This window comes from Podarcis filfolensis (assembly GCF_964270895.1).
Source record: "Podarcis filfolensis genome assembly, chromosome: 15".
In the NCBI taxonomy this organism is placed as follows: Eukaryota; Metazoa; Chordata; class Lepidosauria; order Squamata; family Lacertidae; genus Podarcis; species Podarcis filfolensis.
In genome coordinates, this window is record NC_139618.1 from 38,352,233 (window position 1) to 38,370,122 (window position 17,890).

At 45.5% G+C, this 17,890-nt stretch overlaps 1 protein-coding gene across 9 annotated transcripts in view; it reads right to left on the minus strand.

The window, feature by feature from the left end:
* Positions 1-17,031: 17,031 nt before the first annotated feature.
* Positions 17,032-17,890, minus strand: part of LOC310750486 (uncharacterized protein) — a 116,623-nt gene continuing 115,764 nt past the window's right edge. For all 9 annotated transcript variants that reach the window (XR_014542101.1, XR_014542102.1, XR_014542103.1 and 6 more), the window contains one exon: positions 17,032-17,598. Coding sequence is in view for 1 of the 9 variants with exons in the window: in XM_083588724.1 (XP_083444850.1) it covers positions 17,284-17,598 (315 nt within the window). In the remaining 8 variants the exon portion in view is untranslated. The remainder of the gene's footprint in view (positions 17,599-17,890) is intronic.

The window sequence follows — 17,890 nt, forward strand, 5'->3', positions numbered from 1 at the left end:
CCTGATGTGGGTGGGAGGAAAAATCCCTTGAAGCAGTGGCGTAGCGTGGGGGGTGCAGGGGGGGCCGGCCGCACCGGGCGCAACATCTGGGGGTTAGGGGGCGCAAATCCACGGGTTAGGGGGCGCAAATCCACAGGTTAGGGGTGCAAATTACTTGCCTTGCCCCGGGTTCTGACAACCCATGCTACGCCACTGCCTTGAAGCCTGTCAGCAGTGACTAGCAAGGAGTCGGGGGGGGGGGCTGACTGTGACAGGCTGTAACAAAGAGACAAAGAGCATGGCTGATTTCGGCACTGTGGATCCAAATGCAGCTGTGCCAACAGGAGAAGCAAGAGAGCCTTTTGGATTGTAATGCTGGAAACTCTCTCCACCCAGATTCAAGTTGTATATATGTGTAAATGAACCATATATCATAAAGACACTGCGGTCTCTACTGTGCCTCATTTCCAAAAGGAAACACGGACCCTGAGTAAGCACCTGGGTCCCCTGGAATTTCATGCACTGCTTGGAAGAGATTATTGGAGTGGTGTGTAACAATATCAGTGGAGTTCGGCCTAGATGGCTGGGGAAATCTTGCAGCTGAAACCCTACCTTTGTCATAGTAGGAGAAGCTGTGAATCTGGCAGATTCCGCAAATGTTCATGTATCTGAAGGAACTGCATGGGGCAGGGAAAGAGAGAGCGTTTCGTGAAGCTCAGCCACCGCTGTGGTTCTCAAAAGCAAAGGTCCTCATGTTTTGTGTCTGACATTCAGAGCTCGGCAGGATGGCGGTTTAGCAAAGGCTGTTCTGGCAGAGGTTCTGAGGGCTGAACTCTCTGGCAGCCTTCCGGAGAGAGCAGCAGCCAAGCAATTTTTAAAGTGCAAATATTTGTTTTGATTTCACATCCGTCAGACTTGGGCAAGGGATAAGGGCATCTCCAGCCACTCCTTTGATTAAATTGCTGGCAGAATTAAAGAGCAGAAAAGATGCTTCTGTGGAGTCTGTGTACCTGAATTCTGAGTAATCTCAGGATGATGAGAGGCACTGTGGAGCAGAATTAATCTGGATCCTAAGTAAATTTTATTTTACCTGTGAAACCAGGGGGTGCTTTTCTTACCATTATCCTTGCTCCACTAGAGTTCTTAACTCCCATAGCAAAGCAGTTGGGACATGGCTGAGGATGAATGTCTTGGAAACATAAAGTGCTATTTATACACATATAATGCTTTATGAAGGCTGATTGCTGAAGAATGGATGCTTTTGAATTATGGTGCTGGAGGAAACTCTTGACAGTCCCATGGGCTGCAAGAAGATCAAACGTATCCATTCTGAAGGAAATCAGCCCTGAGTGCTCACTGGAAGCACAGGTCGTGAAGCTGAGGCTCCAATACTTTGGCCACCTCATGAGAAGAGAAGACTCCCTGGAAAAGACCCTGATGCTGGGAAAGATGGAGGGCACAAAGAGAAGGGGACGACAGAGGATGAGATGGTTGGATAGTGTTCTTGAAGCTACAAACATGAGTTTGACCAAACTGTGGGAGGCAGTGGAAGACAGGAGTGCCTGGCATGCTCTGGTCCATGGGGTCACGAAGAGTCAGACACGACTAAATGACTAAACAACAACAACAAATGCTCTTTATACATTACATTCAATGAGTGCACCATTTGTGTACACAAATAATTGAGCCATACTCTTGTACAGCAATTCATATGTAATGTTCATTCAGTATAGTCTGTACACACAAGAGCTGAGCCTTGCAAAGGAACAAGCATACCCTTTCACACAAACACTTGCACATTTGTAGAGGCAGTTTGTACCTGTGTTCAGTGTAACATGTGGACAGCATATAAATAATCTGACCCATGTTTGGCACAGGTGGAGAGATGGTAGATCATCACCATTATCATCTATTTATTTGCATGCCACTTTTCCACAAAATTGTGCCCAAAGTGGCTTGCTCACAACCTATCAAATGAACAATTAGGAATAGCAATTCAAAAAACGTATATTAGAAACAATCTGAAACAACACAATCAATAAATACAGAAACAACCAACCCACACAAGTTTGTATAAAACAAGACAAACCAAACTAAGTTGACAGCTTTAAACAGGAGAGAGAATAATGACTAACACAGAAATAAAAAATAATGTACAAAAATCATTGAATTATAAAACTGGAAGGGAGTTGGAAGGGACCCTAAGGGTCATCTAGTCCAACCCCCTGCAATGCAGGAAACTCAGCTAATAATAATAGTAGTAATAATAATAATAGTAGTAATAATAATAATAATAATAATAATAATAATAATAATAATTTATTATTTATATCCCGCCCATCTGGCTGGGCCTCCCCAGCCACTCTGGGCGGCTTCCATAGAAACCAAAAATACAGTAAAATATCACACGTTAAAAACTTCCCTGAACAGGGCTGCCTTAAGATGTCTTCTGAATGTCAGGTAGTTGTTTATCGCTTTGACATCTGCTGGAAGGGCGTTCCACAGGGCGGGCGCCACTACCGAGAAGGCCCTCTGCCTGGTTCCCTGTAGCTTTGCTTCTCGCAATGAGGGAACCACCAGAAGGCCCTCGGCGCTGGACCTCAGCGTCCAGGCAGAATGATGGGGGTGGAGACGCTCCTTCAGGTATACTGGACCGAGGCCGTTTAGGGCTTTAAAGGTCAGTACCAACACTTTGAATTGTGCTCGGAAACGTACTGGGAGCCAATGTAGGTCTTTCAAGACCGGTGTTATATGGTCTCGGCGGCCGCCCCCAGTCACCAGTCTAGCTGCCGCATTCTGGATTAGTTGTAGTTTCCGAGTCACCTTCAAAGGTAGCCCCACGTAGAATGCATTGCAGTAGTCCAAGCGGGAGATAACCAGAGCATGCACCACTCTGGCGAGACAGTCCGCAGGCAGATAGGGTCTCAGCCTACATACCAGATGGAGCTGGTAAACAGCTGCCCTGGACACAGATTTGACCTGTGCCTCCATGGACAGCTGTGAGTCCAAAATGACTCCCAGGCTGCGCACCTGGTCCTTCAGGGGCACAGTTACCCCATTCAGGACCAGGGAATCCTCCACAGCTGCCCGCCTCCTGTCCCCCAAAAACAGTACTTCTGTCTTGTCAGGATTCAACCTCAATCTGTTAGCCGCCATCCATCCTCCAACCGCCTCCAGACACTCACACAGGACCTTCACCGCCTTCACTGGTTCTGATTTAAAAGAGAGCTAGAGCTGGGTATCATCCGCATACTGATGAACACCCAGCCCAAACCTCCTGATGATCTCTCCCAGCGGCTGCATGTAAATGTTGAAAAGCATGGGGGAGAGGACAGAACCCTGAGGCACCCCACAAGTGAGAGCCCAGGGGTCTGAACACTCATCCCCCACCACCACTTTCTGAACACGGCCCAGGAGGAAGGAGCGGAACCACTGTATGACAGTGCCCCCAGCTCCCAGCCCCTCAAGACGGTCCAGAAGGATGTTATGGTTGATGGTATCAAATGCCGCTGAGAGATCCAGCAGAACTAGGAAACAGCTCTCACCTTTGTCCCTAGCCCGCCGGAGATCATCAACCAGTGCGACCAAGGCAGTTTCAGTCCCATGATGAGGCCTGAATCCCGACTGGAAGGGATCCAAATGGTCCGCTTCTTCCAGGCGTGCCTGGAGTTGTTCGGCAACCGCTCGCTCAACCACCTTGCCCAAGAATGGAAGATTTGAGACTGGGTGATACTTGGCCATCGTGGCCGCATCTAAAGATGGTTTTTTAAGAAGCAGTTTAATAACCGCCTCTTTCAGCGGGTCTGGGAAGGCTCCCTCATGGAGGGAAGCATTCACCACCCCACGAAGCCCATCGCCCAGTCCTTTCCGGCTAGCTTTTATAAGCCAGGATGGGCAAGGATCCAGGAGACAGGTGGTTGGTTTCACTCGTCCAAGCAGGCTGTCCACATCCTCGGTGGTAACAGATTGGAATTGATCCCACTCAACTTGACTAGACAGAACTCTAGCACTCTCCCGCCCTGGCCCTGCTCCCACGGTGGAGTCTACTTCTTCCCGAATCTGAGCGATTTTATCTGCAAAAAACTTTGCAAAATCATTGCAGGAGAACATGTGGCCCGTACTGGGCCCCGATATTGCAGGTGGTTCCGCTAAATTGTGAACCACCTGAAAAAGTCTCCTGCTGCTGTTTTCTGCAGATGCAATAGAGGCGGTGAAGAAATTCTTCGCCGTCGCTATCGCCACTTGGTAGGCTCGACGTTGAGCTCTAACCTGTGTCCGGTCAGATTCGGAATGAGTTATCCGCCACCGGCGCTCTAGCCGTCTCAACGATTGTTTCATTGCCCTCAGATCCGTGGAAAACCACGGGGCTGTCCGGGCTCCATGCAATCGGAGAGGGCGCTTCGGAGCCAAACAGTCAATAGCCCTGGTTAACTCCACATTCCAACGGGCCACCAGGGAATCAGCTGAAAGGCCATCAACATGGGATAAAGCATCCCCTACCACTCTCTGGAAACCATTTGGATCCATTAAGTGGCGGGGGCGGACCATCCGAATTGGTCCCACCTCCCTGCAGAGGGGATGGGTCGCAGAGAAGTCCAGTTGCACCAGGAAGTGATCTGACCATGGCACTTCTTTCGTTTCGCTTTTACTTAGTGTCAGATCACCAACATCCATAGAGGTAAACACCAGGTCCAAGGCATGTTCGCGGCTATGGGTTGGGCCAGACTTATTCAGGGACAGCCCCATGGAGGCCATGCTTTCCACGAAGTCCCGAGCGGCCCCTTGTAAGGTCGTGTCAGCATGGATGTTAAAATCCCCTAGGACGACCAAGCTAGGTGTCTCCAGGAGAACATCCGCCACGAGCTGAAGCAGCTCGGGCAGGGAATCCTTGGTGCAGCAGGGAGGTCGGTACACCAAAAGGAATCCTGTACTGCCCCTATTGCCCAACTTCCAGAACATGCACTCGGAAAACTGGGTCTTCCCAATAGGATGCCTGGTGCAAACTAATGACTTCCTAAAAATCACTGCAACCCCCCCCCTCCCCGCCCACATGACCTGGGTTGCTGTGCGTAAGAGAAACCTGGTGGACAAGCAGCGGCAAGGACAGGCCCATCTGCTTCATCCAACCAAGTCTCTGTTACACATGCCAGGTCAAGTCCTCCATCCATGATCAAGTCATGGATGGCAGTGGTCTTATGAATCATTGACCTGGCATTGCACAGCAGCACCTTCAGGTCATGTGGGTATCCCTTGCTGATTCTAGTATCCATCCGGTCAGGACCAGACCCGGAGTCAGGAATAGTCCTCAGACAACGACTAAACCTGCCCCCTCTGTAATGACATGGTCTAGTCTTAGCGTAACTCCTCCTCCTACCCGTGATCACTGAGATCAGTTGTCCCAGTGCATCCGCCCCTGTGGAACATGCCCCAGCCATTTTGTGGGCTGGGGCCCACTCCCCGGCAGCCCTGACCCCTCCCCCCAAGAACAAAATAACACCTTAAACAAACAAACAAAACCAATAAAACAATACAAACAAAAAATGTAAAAATTACAAAAACATCAAAATAAAAAAACAATTTCCCAAGCCCAACCAAACATCCATCCCACCCCCACCCCCCACATACAAAAAATCCAAAAGAAAATTTTTAAAAACATTTTAAAAACACTCTGTGCCCCTCCGGCAGTAACAACTGTCCTAGTGAGGCCTGTCAGGCCCCGCCCTGGGCCAGGTGGTAAGTGGTAAGAGCAGGGCCCTCAGGCACTCACTCAGGGGAGTCCTCCTGGGCAGCAGGCAGCAAACAGCAAGCAGTCCTTGTGAGGCTTCAGGCCCCGCCCCAGGCCAGATGGTAAGTGGCAGGAAGGAGCAGGGCCCTCAGGCACTCACTCAGGGGAGTCCTCACGGGCAGCAGGCAGCAAGCAGCAAGCAGCTAAAGCATCCATGAAAGATGGCCATCTGCTTGCTTTGGCACACTCTTCCTTCTGTGTGCCAAGGATATGCATGGAGGGGAAGGCATGAAGAGCATATGTGGAATAAGTTTATTTGCCACAATGTGCCTCACCTTCAAAATCCCCCATACTGGAGCATCTGTATCTTGAGCTCTGAAAAAACCACTGATGCAGCTTTTAAAAGAAGAAAGAATAATGAGAGACCTTTCAGAAGGTGCATGCTGAGCAGTGAAAATGAATTTTTATCAGACATTTCCCAGTCTGATAAAACTTGCAGTGGTTACTTCATATGGATAAGTGATCGCCCCTCCATTTGCTGTTTCTTACCAGCCACAAGCTTGCTGTGAGATGCAGCTCCCTGTTGTTCTCATCTGCAGATAGGAAAGTAAATCCGGAAGGAGTGTGAAATAATCAAATAAAAATTCAAAACATGTGCATGTGCAGCCACACATACACATGCGGAAAGGGGTGCATCTCAGTGGCAGAGCATCCATTTTGCGTGCAGATGGTTCCATGTTCAATCCCTGGAATCTCCAGAGAGGACTGGAGAAGACTCATACCTATTTGCCATAAAAATCTGCCGTTTAGTGACCTTAGACCATTTCTGCTTTTGAATAGTAGTCAAGCTGCCTGTGAAACTGAAATACTGTTTAGAACAAAATTTAAACCCAATTTATTTATTTAAAAAGGGACCCTGCACCACCAGAGTGTCAAAGCTTCCCCACCTCAGATAGCTACCTGGAAAGAGTGGAGTGCAGAGAGTCTTGTGTTGTCAGGGGCAGGGCTAGTGGCGTGGCCCTGTAATCTATTTCCACACACCTCTTCATGTGAGCACAATCTTCTGCTAACCATGTTCTGTTGGGTGAATATCCACTGATTGATATTCCGTTCAAGAATTGGTCTAGTCTTCTTCTAAAGCCATTCAAGCCAGCACCAATCACCACATCTTGTGTCATTGAGTTCCACAAGGTAAACTTGTTTTGTGTGAAGAAATATTTCCATTTGTCTGTTCCTGAATCAACTACCAATCAGTCATTTTCACTAAGTGCCACCCCATTCCCCAAATTCTAGTATTACAAGAGAGGGAGAAATGATTATTTTCATATATTTTCTCCACCATTCCTAATAAACCCCTCTTTTCTCATCTTTCTCTCCCCCCCCCAAACTAAGAAGGTTCTGCCTCCCCATGTTTTACTATAAAAGGTTGTCTTTGGAATTTAGGAAATAGGGGGTGTGAAACACTTGGACAGTTAGTTAGCAATCTGATTACTAGTCCAATGCAAAGATTGCATACCAATGCATTGTGTTCTCTGTCAATCATTCATGCCCTTGAGTTTCTTATTGCTGCACCCTTCCTGTCTCAGCTGCTTGGGCGATTTCAATCAAGGAGGAGGGAAGCTTGACAAATGGAACTTTCTGTGCAATTGTGGCCAACCAATCTGATGTGTAGCTACCTGGAGACCCACCAAAAGCCATCCAGCTTTGGAGAAATTAATGCTTTGTGGATTTACACTCGGCCAATCAATACTTCCACTTTCTGAAGTGATTTTACATTTCTCGTTCCACTGACAGCTTCTCCTGGTCAAGCTTTTATGGATGAGTCTTTGGGGCCATTTGATTTAGTAAAAGTCAAAATTATAACCCTCCCCCATTTTTCATGGCTCCCATATCCTCTCACATCAGCAGTGAGAGCTGATTTTCTGCGCTTGTCCCATGGCATGACTGCGTGCTTAATGACATGCTAGGGCTGACTGACCGGGTATTACTTTTAGAAATGGCTTCCAACAAAGGTCCCTGTTAAGCAGAGACAGTCCTCAGTTTCTGGTCTCTGGTAAATCACTGTCTCTATTTTGTCAGTGGCTACTAGGCATGATAGGGACATGGGTGGCGCTGTGGGTTAAGCCACAGAGCCTAGGACTTGCCGATCAGAAGGTCAGCGGTTCGAATCCCTGCGACGGGGTGAGCTCTGTTGCTCAGTCCCTGCTCCTGCCAACCTAGCAGTTCAAAAGCACGTCAAAGTGCAAGTTGATAAATAGGTACCGCTCCAGCGGGAAGGTAAACGGCGTTTCCGTGCGCTGCTCTGGTTCGCCAGAAGCGGCTTAGTCATGCTGGCCACATGGCTCCTTCAGCCAGTAAAGAGAGATGAGCGCCGCAACCCCAGAGTCGGCCATGACTGGACCTAATGGTCAGGGGTCCCTTTACAAAGGTACTAGGCATGGTGACTATGTGCTGCCTCCAAGATCTGAGGCACCATGCCGAGGAGCAACAGTTGGAGACAGCTATTGTGGTCCTGCTAGTGGGCTTACCACAACCATCAGATTGGCTACTGTTGGAATGTGAAGCCTACACTAGATAGGTCTTTGGCCAGATCCTGCTGGATTATTCTAATTTCTCCATCCTAGCACTGGCTTGAGGAACTTGTGGCCCTCCTGATTTGATGGCCTAGAACTCCCATCATGTCTAAGCATTGGCCATCCTGCCTGGGAGTTGGAATCCAACAATATCTGATGGGTCACAGGAATCACATCTCTACTCCCTGACTTTGGACCAGGACCAGAACTTGCCTTTCGGATTGCCCCTGTGGATGGGTTTGGAAGTGCTGGATTTAGTTTCATCAGAGTTCCAAATAGGTAGTACCACCCAGAGGCGTAGGAAGGTCAGGTGGTACCAGGTGAGGAAAATTTATTGTCACCCCCCCATTGATTTAAATTTTTTTTGCCTGCAAAAATGGTTTTATATTATTTCATATTTTCTCACATTCTGGACCTCTGATAACAAGTAGGTGACTCTGGACAGATACTTAAACCTACAGGATGGATTGTGTTTTGGCTTGTGTTATTTTATTTATAGCTATTGTTTATTTATTTAATAAATTTTATTTTAAAAAACCTGCAAAGTGGTTTACCAAAACAAAAAAACATATCAGTTAATATCTTGACCCTGCTTCACTGAATTGAAATTTCAGCCTTCACGACATAGGAAAACGGCTAAGTAAACAGCTATTTTTGTGGAGGAGGGTCAAGATATTAACTGATATGCATGAAATTTCATATATAGCTATATAATCCCTAGTGTAGTAGGATAAGATCTTTGGAGCAGGCATTTTCAAAAAAAAGTTTTTTATGAACCACCCTAGTAGGGCAGTAATTGTTAGAATGATAGAATCATAGAATCAAAGAGTTGGAAGAGACCACAAGGGCCATCGAGTCCAACCCCCTGCCAAGCAGGAAACACCATCAGAGCACTCCTGACATATGGTTGTCAAGCCTCTGCTTAAAGACCTCCAAAGAGGGAGACTCCACCACACTCCTTGGCAGCAAATTCCACTGTTGAACAGCTCTTACTGTCAGGAAGTTCTTCCTAATGTTGAGGTGGAATCTTCTTTCATGTAGTTTGGATCCATTGCTCCGTGTCCGCTTCTCTGGAGCAGCAGAAAACAACCTTTCTCCCTCCTCTATGTGACATCCTTTTATATATTTGAACATGGCTATCATATCACCCCTTAACCTCCTCTTCTCCAGGCTAAACATGCCCAGCTCCCTTAGCCGTTCCTCATAAGGCATCGTTTCCAGGCCTTTGACCATTTTGGTTGCCCTCCTCTGGACACGTTCCAGTTTGTCAGTGTCCTTCTTGAACTGTGGTGCCCAGAACTGGACACAGTACTCCAGGTGAGGTCTGACCAGAGCAGAATACAGTGGCACTATTACTTCCCTTGATCTAGATGCTATACTCCTATTGATGCAGCCCAGAATTGCATTGGCTTTTTTAGCTGCCGCGTCACACTGTTGGCTCATGTCAAGTTTGTGGTCAACCAAGACTCCTAGATCCTTTTCACATGTACTGCTCTCAAGCCAGGTGTCACCCATCTTGCATTGTTCCTTGATCATTTGTCACCCCCCTCCATGATGGCACCTGGGGCACCCCGCCCCCCTTCCTACGCCCCTGGTACTATCACACTGAGCAACTGATTCATTGAGAAGCATGTTTGCCCACATCCAAGCCGAAGCATCCAGTACATTTCTATGGAAAGTTTAAAACAAATTTCAATGAATCTCCCCCCGACCCAATTTAATATCTATTTAATGAACCTGAACGACCCTCAATTTAACCACTAGGCCCTACACTGCATCACTGAAAAGCTCTGCCTTAGGACAATTTACCTGACTGCTGTAGCCTTTTAAAGATTTTTTTTTTTTTACAAGTTAAAATAAACATTTAGACTGGAGTTTATTGAGGTTATCACACCGTAATGTTCACACGATTAAAAGACCATATTTTGAGTTTTCATATTTATGAGGCATTAGTCAAGTGGGATCATAATTAACTCAAAATTAAAGGTGCAATAAAGGTGTAATTACAATCTTCACCATTGATTAAAGCGTCAATGTATATTTAGGCTCTAAAAGCAAACACCAAGGCACCTGTGGCAGGTTAACAGGAAATCAATTAGCTGAACGTAGGTTAATTGCCGTACCTGTCTTGTTTTATTTAAGTAAAATTCAATTTCAGGAAGATAACCCTTTTTGAACAGTTTTAATACATTGACTGTCGTGTCAATAGAAATTCATTTGTTATGCAAATGTGGAACCTAGAAGCAGATCCTCTGGCTGTTTGTCTGCACTGGAGCCTTTATAGAGGCTCAGTGGTTATTTTCTTCCTCTTAGATGTGGTTAGATATCATATTACATAACTACTGTATTTTTTGCTCTATAAGACTTACTTTTTCCCTCCTAAAAAGTAAGGGGAAATGTGTGTGCGTCTTATGGAGCGAATGCAGGCTGTGCAGCTATCCCAGACACCAGAACAGCAAGAGGGATTGCTGCTTTCGCTGCGCAGCGATCCCTCTTGCTGTTCTGGCTTCTGAGATTCAGAATATTTTTTTTCTTGTTTTCCTCCTCCCAAAACTAGGTGCGTCTTATGGTCTGGTGCATCTTATAGAGCGAAAAATACGGGCACTTTTTATACCAACTGGTACCAATCAGAAGCTGGGATGGTTTCTGTAATTCTGGGATGTCTCACTTAAATCGGGAGGGTTAAGTGGTATGGGACACATTTGTAACAATTCACTTCTTATGCCAAAGTCGTTAGGGGTAACTTAAACTCTTAGCATGCTTAACAAATTATGGCTCCCAGACTTCTTTGAGGGGGAAGACATAAAGCATCATAGTGCTTTAACATGTATTGTGTGAATGTGGCCAAAGTTACTCAAAGGTGATTTCTTTTTTGGCTAAAAAAAACCCTTAAGAGTATGCTTTAATGAACATTCATCAGTGCATTTAAATGTAGAAAACCAAAACTGTATTCCAGCTGTTACTGTGTCTTAATAGCTTAGAGGGTTTTTCAGAATTATTCCATTATGCTTATCTGAACACTGATTTAATATTTAATTAGGCTCCCCGGCCTAATTGCCAGGGAAAGACACCTCTGAGTCATAAAATGTTGTTTCTTTTGAAAAACAACTTATAATGAACTAAATTTCTTGTCGTGGTAATATGTAGACTGTATAAATGTCTGCGTTCTGTCTCATTAGGTTTAAAACAATATATATTTTTTCAATTAAAGTTGAACAAAGGACAATGTTTGCTTTCAGAGGCAAGATTGAATTCTGAAAACAGTAATTTATTATTATTTTAGCTCTGACAGGCTGGGTGCTAATTTGGTGTTTATTCAACCTGCACTGTGCATACATTAAATTCTCCCCACCAAATAATAAATGAGTTCAGACATTCTGCATTAGGTGCATCGTTAATTTCTATGGCAAATTTCTGATTACCTTCCAACATTTACTCCCTTCAACGTATATCTGGCCTCCAGCACTCAAAGATCAAGTTAACAGGACTGTTTGGCTGAATCCAGAGAAATGGATAAGCAAATCTTTATGCTCAGCAAGGCTTTCCCTTCTTTTAGGACAGCCCTACCTCTCTCCTCTGTGACCCATAGCTTTAATAATGGGTGCTACCCTAGGCTCAGATAAGCCAAGTGATTCATCTAGTAGCCAAGTATAGCATCTAGATCAAGGGAAGTAATAGTGCCACTGTATTCTGCTCTGGTCAGACCTCACCTGGAGTACTGTGTCCAGTTCTGGGCACCACAGTTCAAGAAGGACACTGACAAACTGGAACGTATCCAGAGGAGGGCAACCAAAATGGTCAAAGGCCTGGAAACGATGCCTTATGAGGAACAGCTAAGGGAGCTGGGCATGTTTAGCCTGGAGAAGAGGAGGTTAAGGGGTGATATGATAGCCATGTTCAAATATATAAAAGGATGTCACATAGAGGAGGGAGAAAGGTTGTTTTCTGCTGCTCCAGAGAAGCGGACACGGAGCAATGGATCCAAACTACAAGAAAGAAGATTCCACCTAAACATTAGGAAGAACTTCCTGACAGTAAGAGCTGTTCGACAGTGGAATTTGCTGCCAAGGAGTGTGGTGGAGTCTCCTTCTTTGGAGGTCTTTAAGCAGAGGCTTGACAACCATATGTCAGGAGTGCTCTGATGGTGTTTCCTGCTTGGCAGGGGGTTGGACTCCATGGCCCTTGTGGTCTCTTCCACCTCTATGATTCTATGATTCTATGATTCTATGACCTCCTCTACGAATCAATAAATAGCTCAACAACTGTAAGCCAATCCAAATCACTTCAGACCCATTCAGTGCCTGATCCTTAGCTTTCCACCCTTGCCCCACTCCTTCTAGATGCCTGTAGTCCTTGGGGAAATTACCATACATTTCCTGTCACAACTTGTTTCTGGCAGGCCAGATAACAGCACACTGGGCATCAGAAAGGGAGCGCTGACCCAGGGCTCCAGCATAGGTCAGCCAAGGGTGAACACCTGAGGTAGGTGAAAAGCCCGGTGTTAAGTTGTGGGCGAACATATCAGACGACACAGCGATTCTTCAAACAGCTCTTGTTTATTCAAAGGCCAGAATAGAACTGAACTGAAGAGCTCAGTCAGCCTGCTTATATAGAGCTCCAGAACAATGTAACTGTAGCAACTTTCTAAAACTATCCAATCACTGAACGTCACTTTTGATCCTTCATTTGCATACAAACTATCCAATCACTGAACGTCACTTTCGATCCTTCATTTGCATGACTATCTACAGTATCCCCCTGCTGGCCCAGGGTGAGAACTTCAGTACATAACACCCGGGAACAGACTCTGTTCACTCCCCAGATGCTCCCCTGGGGTCAGGCACGGGCACAACCCCCTCTTGCCCACTATCGTAGTTCTCACACATCTGTCTGTCCCTTTGGTCAGAGCTCAGATTGCAGCTGCTCTCCCCCTCCTCTCTGCTTTCTGCTGTTAACTGTCCTCTCCCTGTGCCTGCTTCTTCTCCTCCTGTCAGCATCTGCGCTTCTCTGACATCTGGCTCCTCCAACGTCCTGACACAACACTGGGATGTCACACACCCAATCTCGCTCACAAGTTGGTGCCTCTGTCTACCACCATTGCATTCTCTCTCTCTCTCTCTCTCTCTCCAGCATTACCTCAGTTTTCAAATGTAATCTATTCCAGAAGACTGGACTGTTCGAGTTCCGAAACATTTGAAAACCAAAACCTCAATAGCTGACAGCTAGGCTTTGGGGATTTGCACTCAGTGGAAGCCGCGGTTCCTGATTGACTTCTAAGCCTCGTTCGAAAACCGAAGCATTTATTTCCGGGTTCACGGTGTTCGAGTTCCGAAATTTTTGTCAACAGAGACGTTCGAAAACCAAGGTACCACTATATTTAATTTTCAGATTTTGAAATTTACAAACAATTGTCAAACAACCAAAACCAGAAAGAGAATTCCATAAATTCCCATGAATTTCCCTCCTCCCCTTTGTGGGTCCTTATGTTAACTTTTTTCTTCCTGCATCTTCTCTATTAATTCTTGAGAATGCAATGGTGGATTAATTGGATTACCATCGTTGCTTTTCTTTTCTTTTCTTCTTTGCTTTTTAAGTGCAACATTTATTATTTGATTTCCTTTAATAAGTTATGTAGGCAAACAATGAAAAGCAAAGGTATATAAATTGCAATCTTTTCAACTATATCTACTACACCTGATATTCAGTGTCATAATACAATTCAATTTTACATTATAGAACCATTAACACCATTTGTCTACACAGTTCCCTCTATTCTCAATCCTAAAAATATACTTAATGAATTTATAATCTTAACAGAAGAGAAATAATGATAATTGTTGCTCAAATTTATATCATAATGATTATATTGATTCTGATTGCAAAATGGTTAAATATTCTGATTAAATATTCCAATACAGAATGAGGTGTATGACAACTACCACTTAATGACAAACAACCGCTTTTGAGGTAAAGTGGTTGAGAGAATGGTCACCAAACAGTTTCAGAATGAATAGATTAGCTGAACCCATTTCAATCTGGATTTAGACCTGTGTTGCCTTGTTTGATGACATGTATTGGGAGAGAGACAACCAAGGTGTGTCTCTGCTAATGCTCCTTGACTTCTCAGCAGCTTTCGATGCCATTGACCATGGATGGTATCCTCCTAGAGTGACTTTGCAAGTTGTATATTGGAGGCACAATGATGATCCCGCTCCTATCTGCAGAACTGCTACCAGAAGTTGGTGAACTTCTGCCCGGTCCTGTGGAAATTGCACTGTGGGGGTCCCACAAGATTCCATGTTTTCTGTCCCCCATGATCTTTAACATCTGTGCTGCGTTAGGTCATGATCTGGAGATTTGGAGTGAGGTGGCCCCGATATGCAGATGACAGTCAGCTCTATCCCTCCGTATTATCTGAACCAGGTGGGTCTCTGCAGGGGCTGGATCAGGGTCTAGAGGTGATAATAGCCCAAATGAGGACCAGACCAACAAACTGAAATGGCATCTTGACAGGACAGATGTGTCTAGGAAGTGTGGAGATGGCCTATTTCAGAGGGAATTTCAGTGACGGAACAGCTTATCTTGAGGACCCAACATTTATGGACCCAACATTTATGGCCCAGGTGGCCAAGGTACCAAAGAATTTCTATTTCCAGCTATGGCCATTCCTCATCTAGTCACAGTGACAGATGCTTTGGTCCACATCACTTGCGAGGCTGCCTTTGATGGGGTGGGGGGAGGGAGGGATAGAGAGATTGCGCACTGGTTTAGGGATGGGGGAGGAGAGGGAAAATTCTGCAGCCCAGCTGGTTTGAGGGGGGAGAGAGCTGTTGGGGGGGGGAGAGAAAGGACTGGCTGATTCCATTAGACTGGTCATTTGATCTGCTTCAGCTGAAAAAACCTGGGCCTTTGATTCTTCCAGTTGAAAAGGTCAGTGCTGGAGAATGGGACGTGAACCCAGGTTAGTTGTGCCTGGAGACCTGCAGGCATTTGCCTCAGAGGGTAAAGACTCTGTGGAGTTGAGGTCAGGCCTCCTCCTTTCTCATGCCACCTTTTGAACAACCTGTCTTCTTACATCAACTAAGGCTGTTCCCAATTCATCCCCATCCCTCACAGGTGAGGACGGTGCTTTTCTTTTCACTTGTTCCAGATGAGCAAGGCCTCTGCTCAAATCCTCTATACTGCAATCCAACAGGGAGATTTCCATCTCATTGGCCTCCCCAAGCTCTTCTTCTTTGCCTACAGCACCCAATTCCCTCAGCTTGTCCAGGGGACACCCAGAGGAGCCATGTTGGGTTGTCCTCCCCCCACTTGCAGGGTCCTCAGGATGCTGAGACCAAAGAAACGAGCGAGTCTGATATGGGGACCTTATGCCTGAGGGTGCTTCTTGAACTGGGGATGGCGCCAGGTCGGGGTGAAGAAGAGTGTGATCGAGAGGGACAGGATTGGGGTGAGACACATAAGGGGGAGGGTCCTCTTCTTCAGGATCAGAAAATACCGGGGGCAGGGGCAGAAGGTTTATGCAGAGGAACCTTTTCTAAGACTGGCAGAAACTTGCAAGGCTTCCTCAAAGCAGGTTTCAACGTCAAATCATTCAACAATTCTCCATAGTCATGTTCATCCCATTTCCCAGTGTTCCTAAGGAACTCCAACAATTTCAAAATTCTGCCGCCATCTATCATTCCAAATTCAGGCCAAACAACAAGTTTACTGAGGACATAAAGGGGCCATTCCTGCTGGCAAAATTGCCTTACTTTTTGCTTGGTCCAGTTGGCCCCCAGCCCTTCCGCCAGGAGAGACCAGTTCTTTAGGACTCATCCCAGTGGACTACAAAGGGGCACCTTCCTAGACCAAGAACTCATCCTTTTTCTTCTCTTTTTTTCTAGGTTTATGGTTATACTTTTAAAATGTATAAATTTCATAATTTTACAAGCATTTTAACATGTCAATGTTTGACTTCCTTCCCTCTGTTTCTGTGATTCCTTAAATTTATTTTTTAATATCTTCTGCATATCCAAATTCATCTACTTGCTCATTTAATTATCTATTTTAAATATACATTTTTATGAAACTGCAGGTTATTACAAGAATCCTACGCATGTTTTTTATCTGTTTGCTATTTACCTATAAATATTCAATAAACCATTTCTATTTTTTAATAAAAAGTTTGTTATCTTGATTTCTTATTCTTCCAGCAAATTTTGCCATTTCTGCATATTCCATTAAGTTTTTGTATCCATTCTTCCTTTGCTGGGACTTCGCTTCTTTCCATTTTGGGGCGAGTAGCATTCTTGCTGCTGTAGTAGCATACATAAATAAATTTCTATACAGTTTACATAGTGCTGTCGGTATAATTCCCCAAGGAAAAGCTTCTTGTTTTTTGTTTTTTTACAAAGGTTATTTTGAAGATCCTTTTCAATTCATTATATATCATTTCCCCGTAAGTTTTAACCTTACTACAAGACCACCACATATGAGAAAAAGAACCTTCTTTCTCTTTACCTTTCCAACACTTGTTTGATTTAGGTTTATACTTTTTATAGTAAGAGAACCCACACAAGCGACACTGACACAACCCCCCCCCCCACATACAGTAAGTAGAAGAACAGAAGCATCCCCGCCCCACTCACCACTGCCGCCCCCTCTTGCCCCTTTTTCTTCCTAACCTAACACTGTATGTAACACTAATGTCTCACAACAAATGAAGCTGATCTGTGGAAACCGCAACTTGAAAAAAGAGACAATGCACATATGTTTTAAAACTAATAATTCTTTAATGACACACACTCATATATATTTAAAAAGATAGAAGCAAAGGGAGAAGGACCCTGGAACCTATTCAGAAAAAGCTGTCCTGCCCGTGGGAAGGTAGATAGGGGAGACCTGGCACACCTAACCCCAATAAAGAGAACCCCCCAAAGATAAAATCCTACGAGGCCCAAAAGGAAGCCAAAAAGATAGAGAAAGGGGGCATCCGAGGGAACAAAATCACCTTGGAGGAATGGCCTAAAAAAAACACCCTGAAGTCAAACCTCCAGCCCACCCCATCAGGGGATGAAAGACACACAGAGCCTCTGGAGGAAAGGAAAACATCGAGTCAGGGGATGACATGCTCCTGAATGTCATTTCTGAGTGCTTGTAGCAATCGTGGTACTCCTGGCCACTTTCACAGTTCAGCCCATCTGCAAAGGAGGGGTCGGCGTTGTAGAGGTGGCAGTCGTCGTGGCACCAGACTCCTTGATACACCTCTGCCCATTTCCTGTTCTTGGGCTCCTGCTGTCTGTCCTTGGTTGAGAAAGGCATCATAGGAAAGCGAATCGCCTGTGAGGAAGAGAACAAACTCCAGTCAAAGTCAGACCAACTTTGCACCTATGTGCCAATCCCTCCCATGCCAATTTGTAAGGCAACAGAGGGGGAAAGCCAGAGATTCCGGCTACACACCATGGAGGCAAAGGAAACTGTTGACCTCATTTTTCCTCTGCTACAGCGTCACCTATATAACGGCCAGGGAGGCTGGTTTAGTCACTTCGAACTGTAAGGGAGGGAGGGGGAAGCTGGACCATGTTGCACTCCCAATGACATCACCAGGGGGTGCAACAGAGTCATCCAAGGT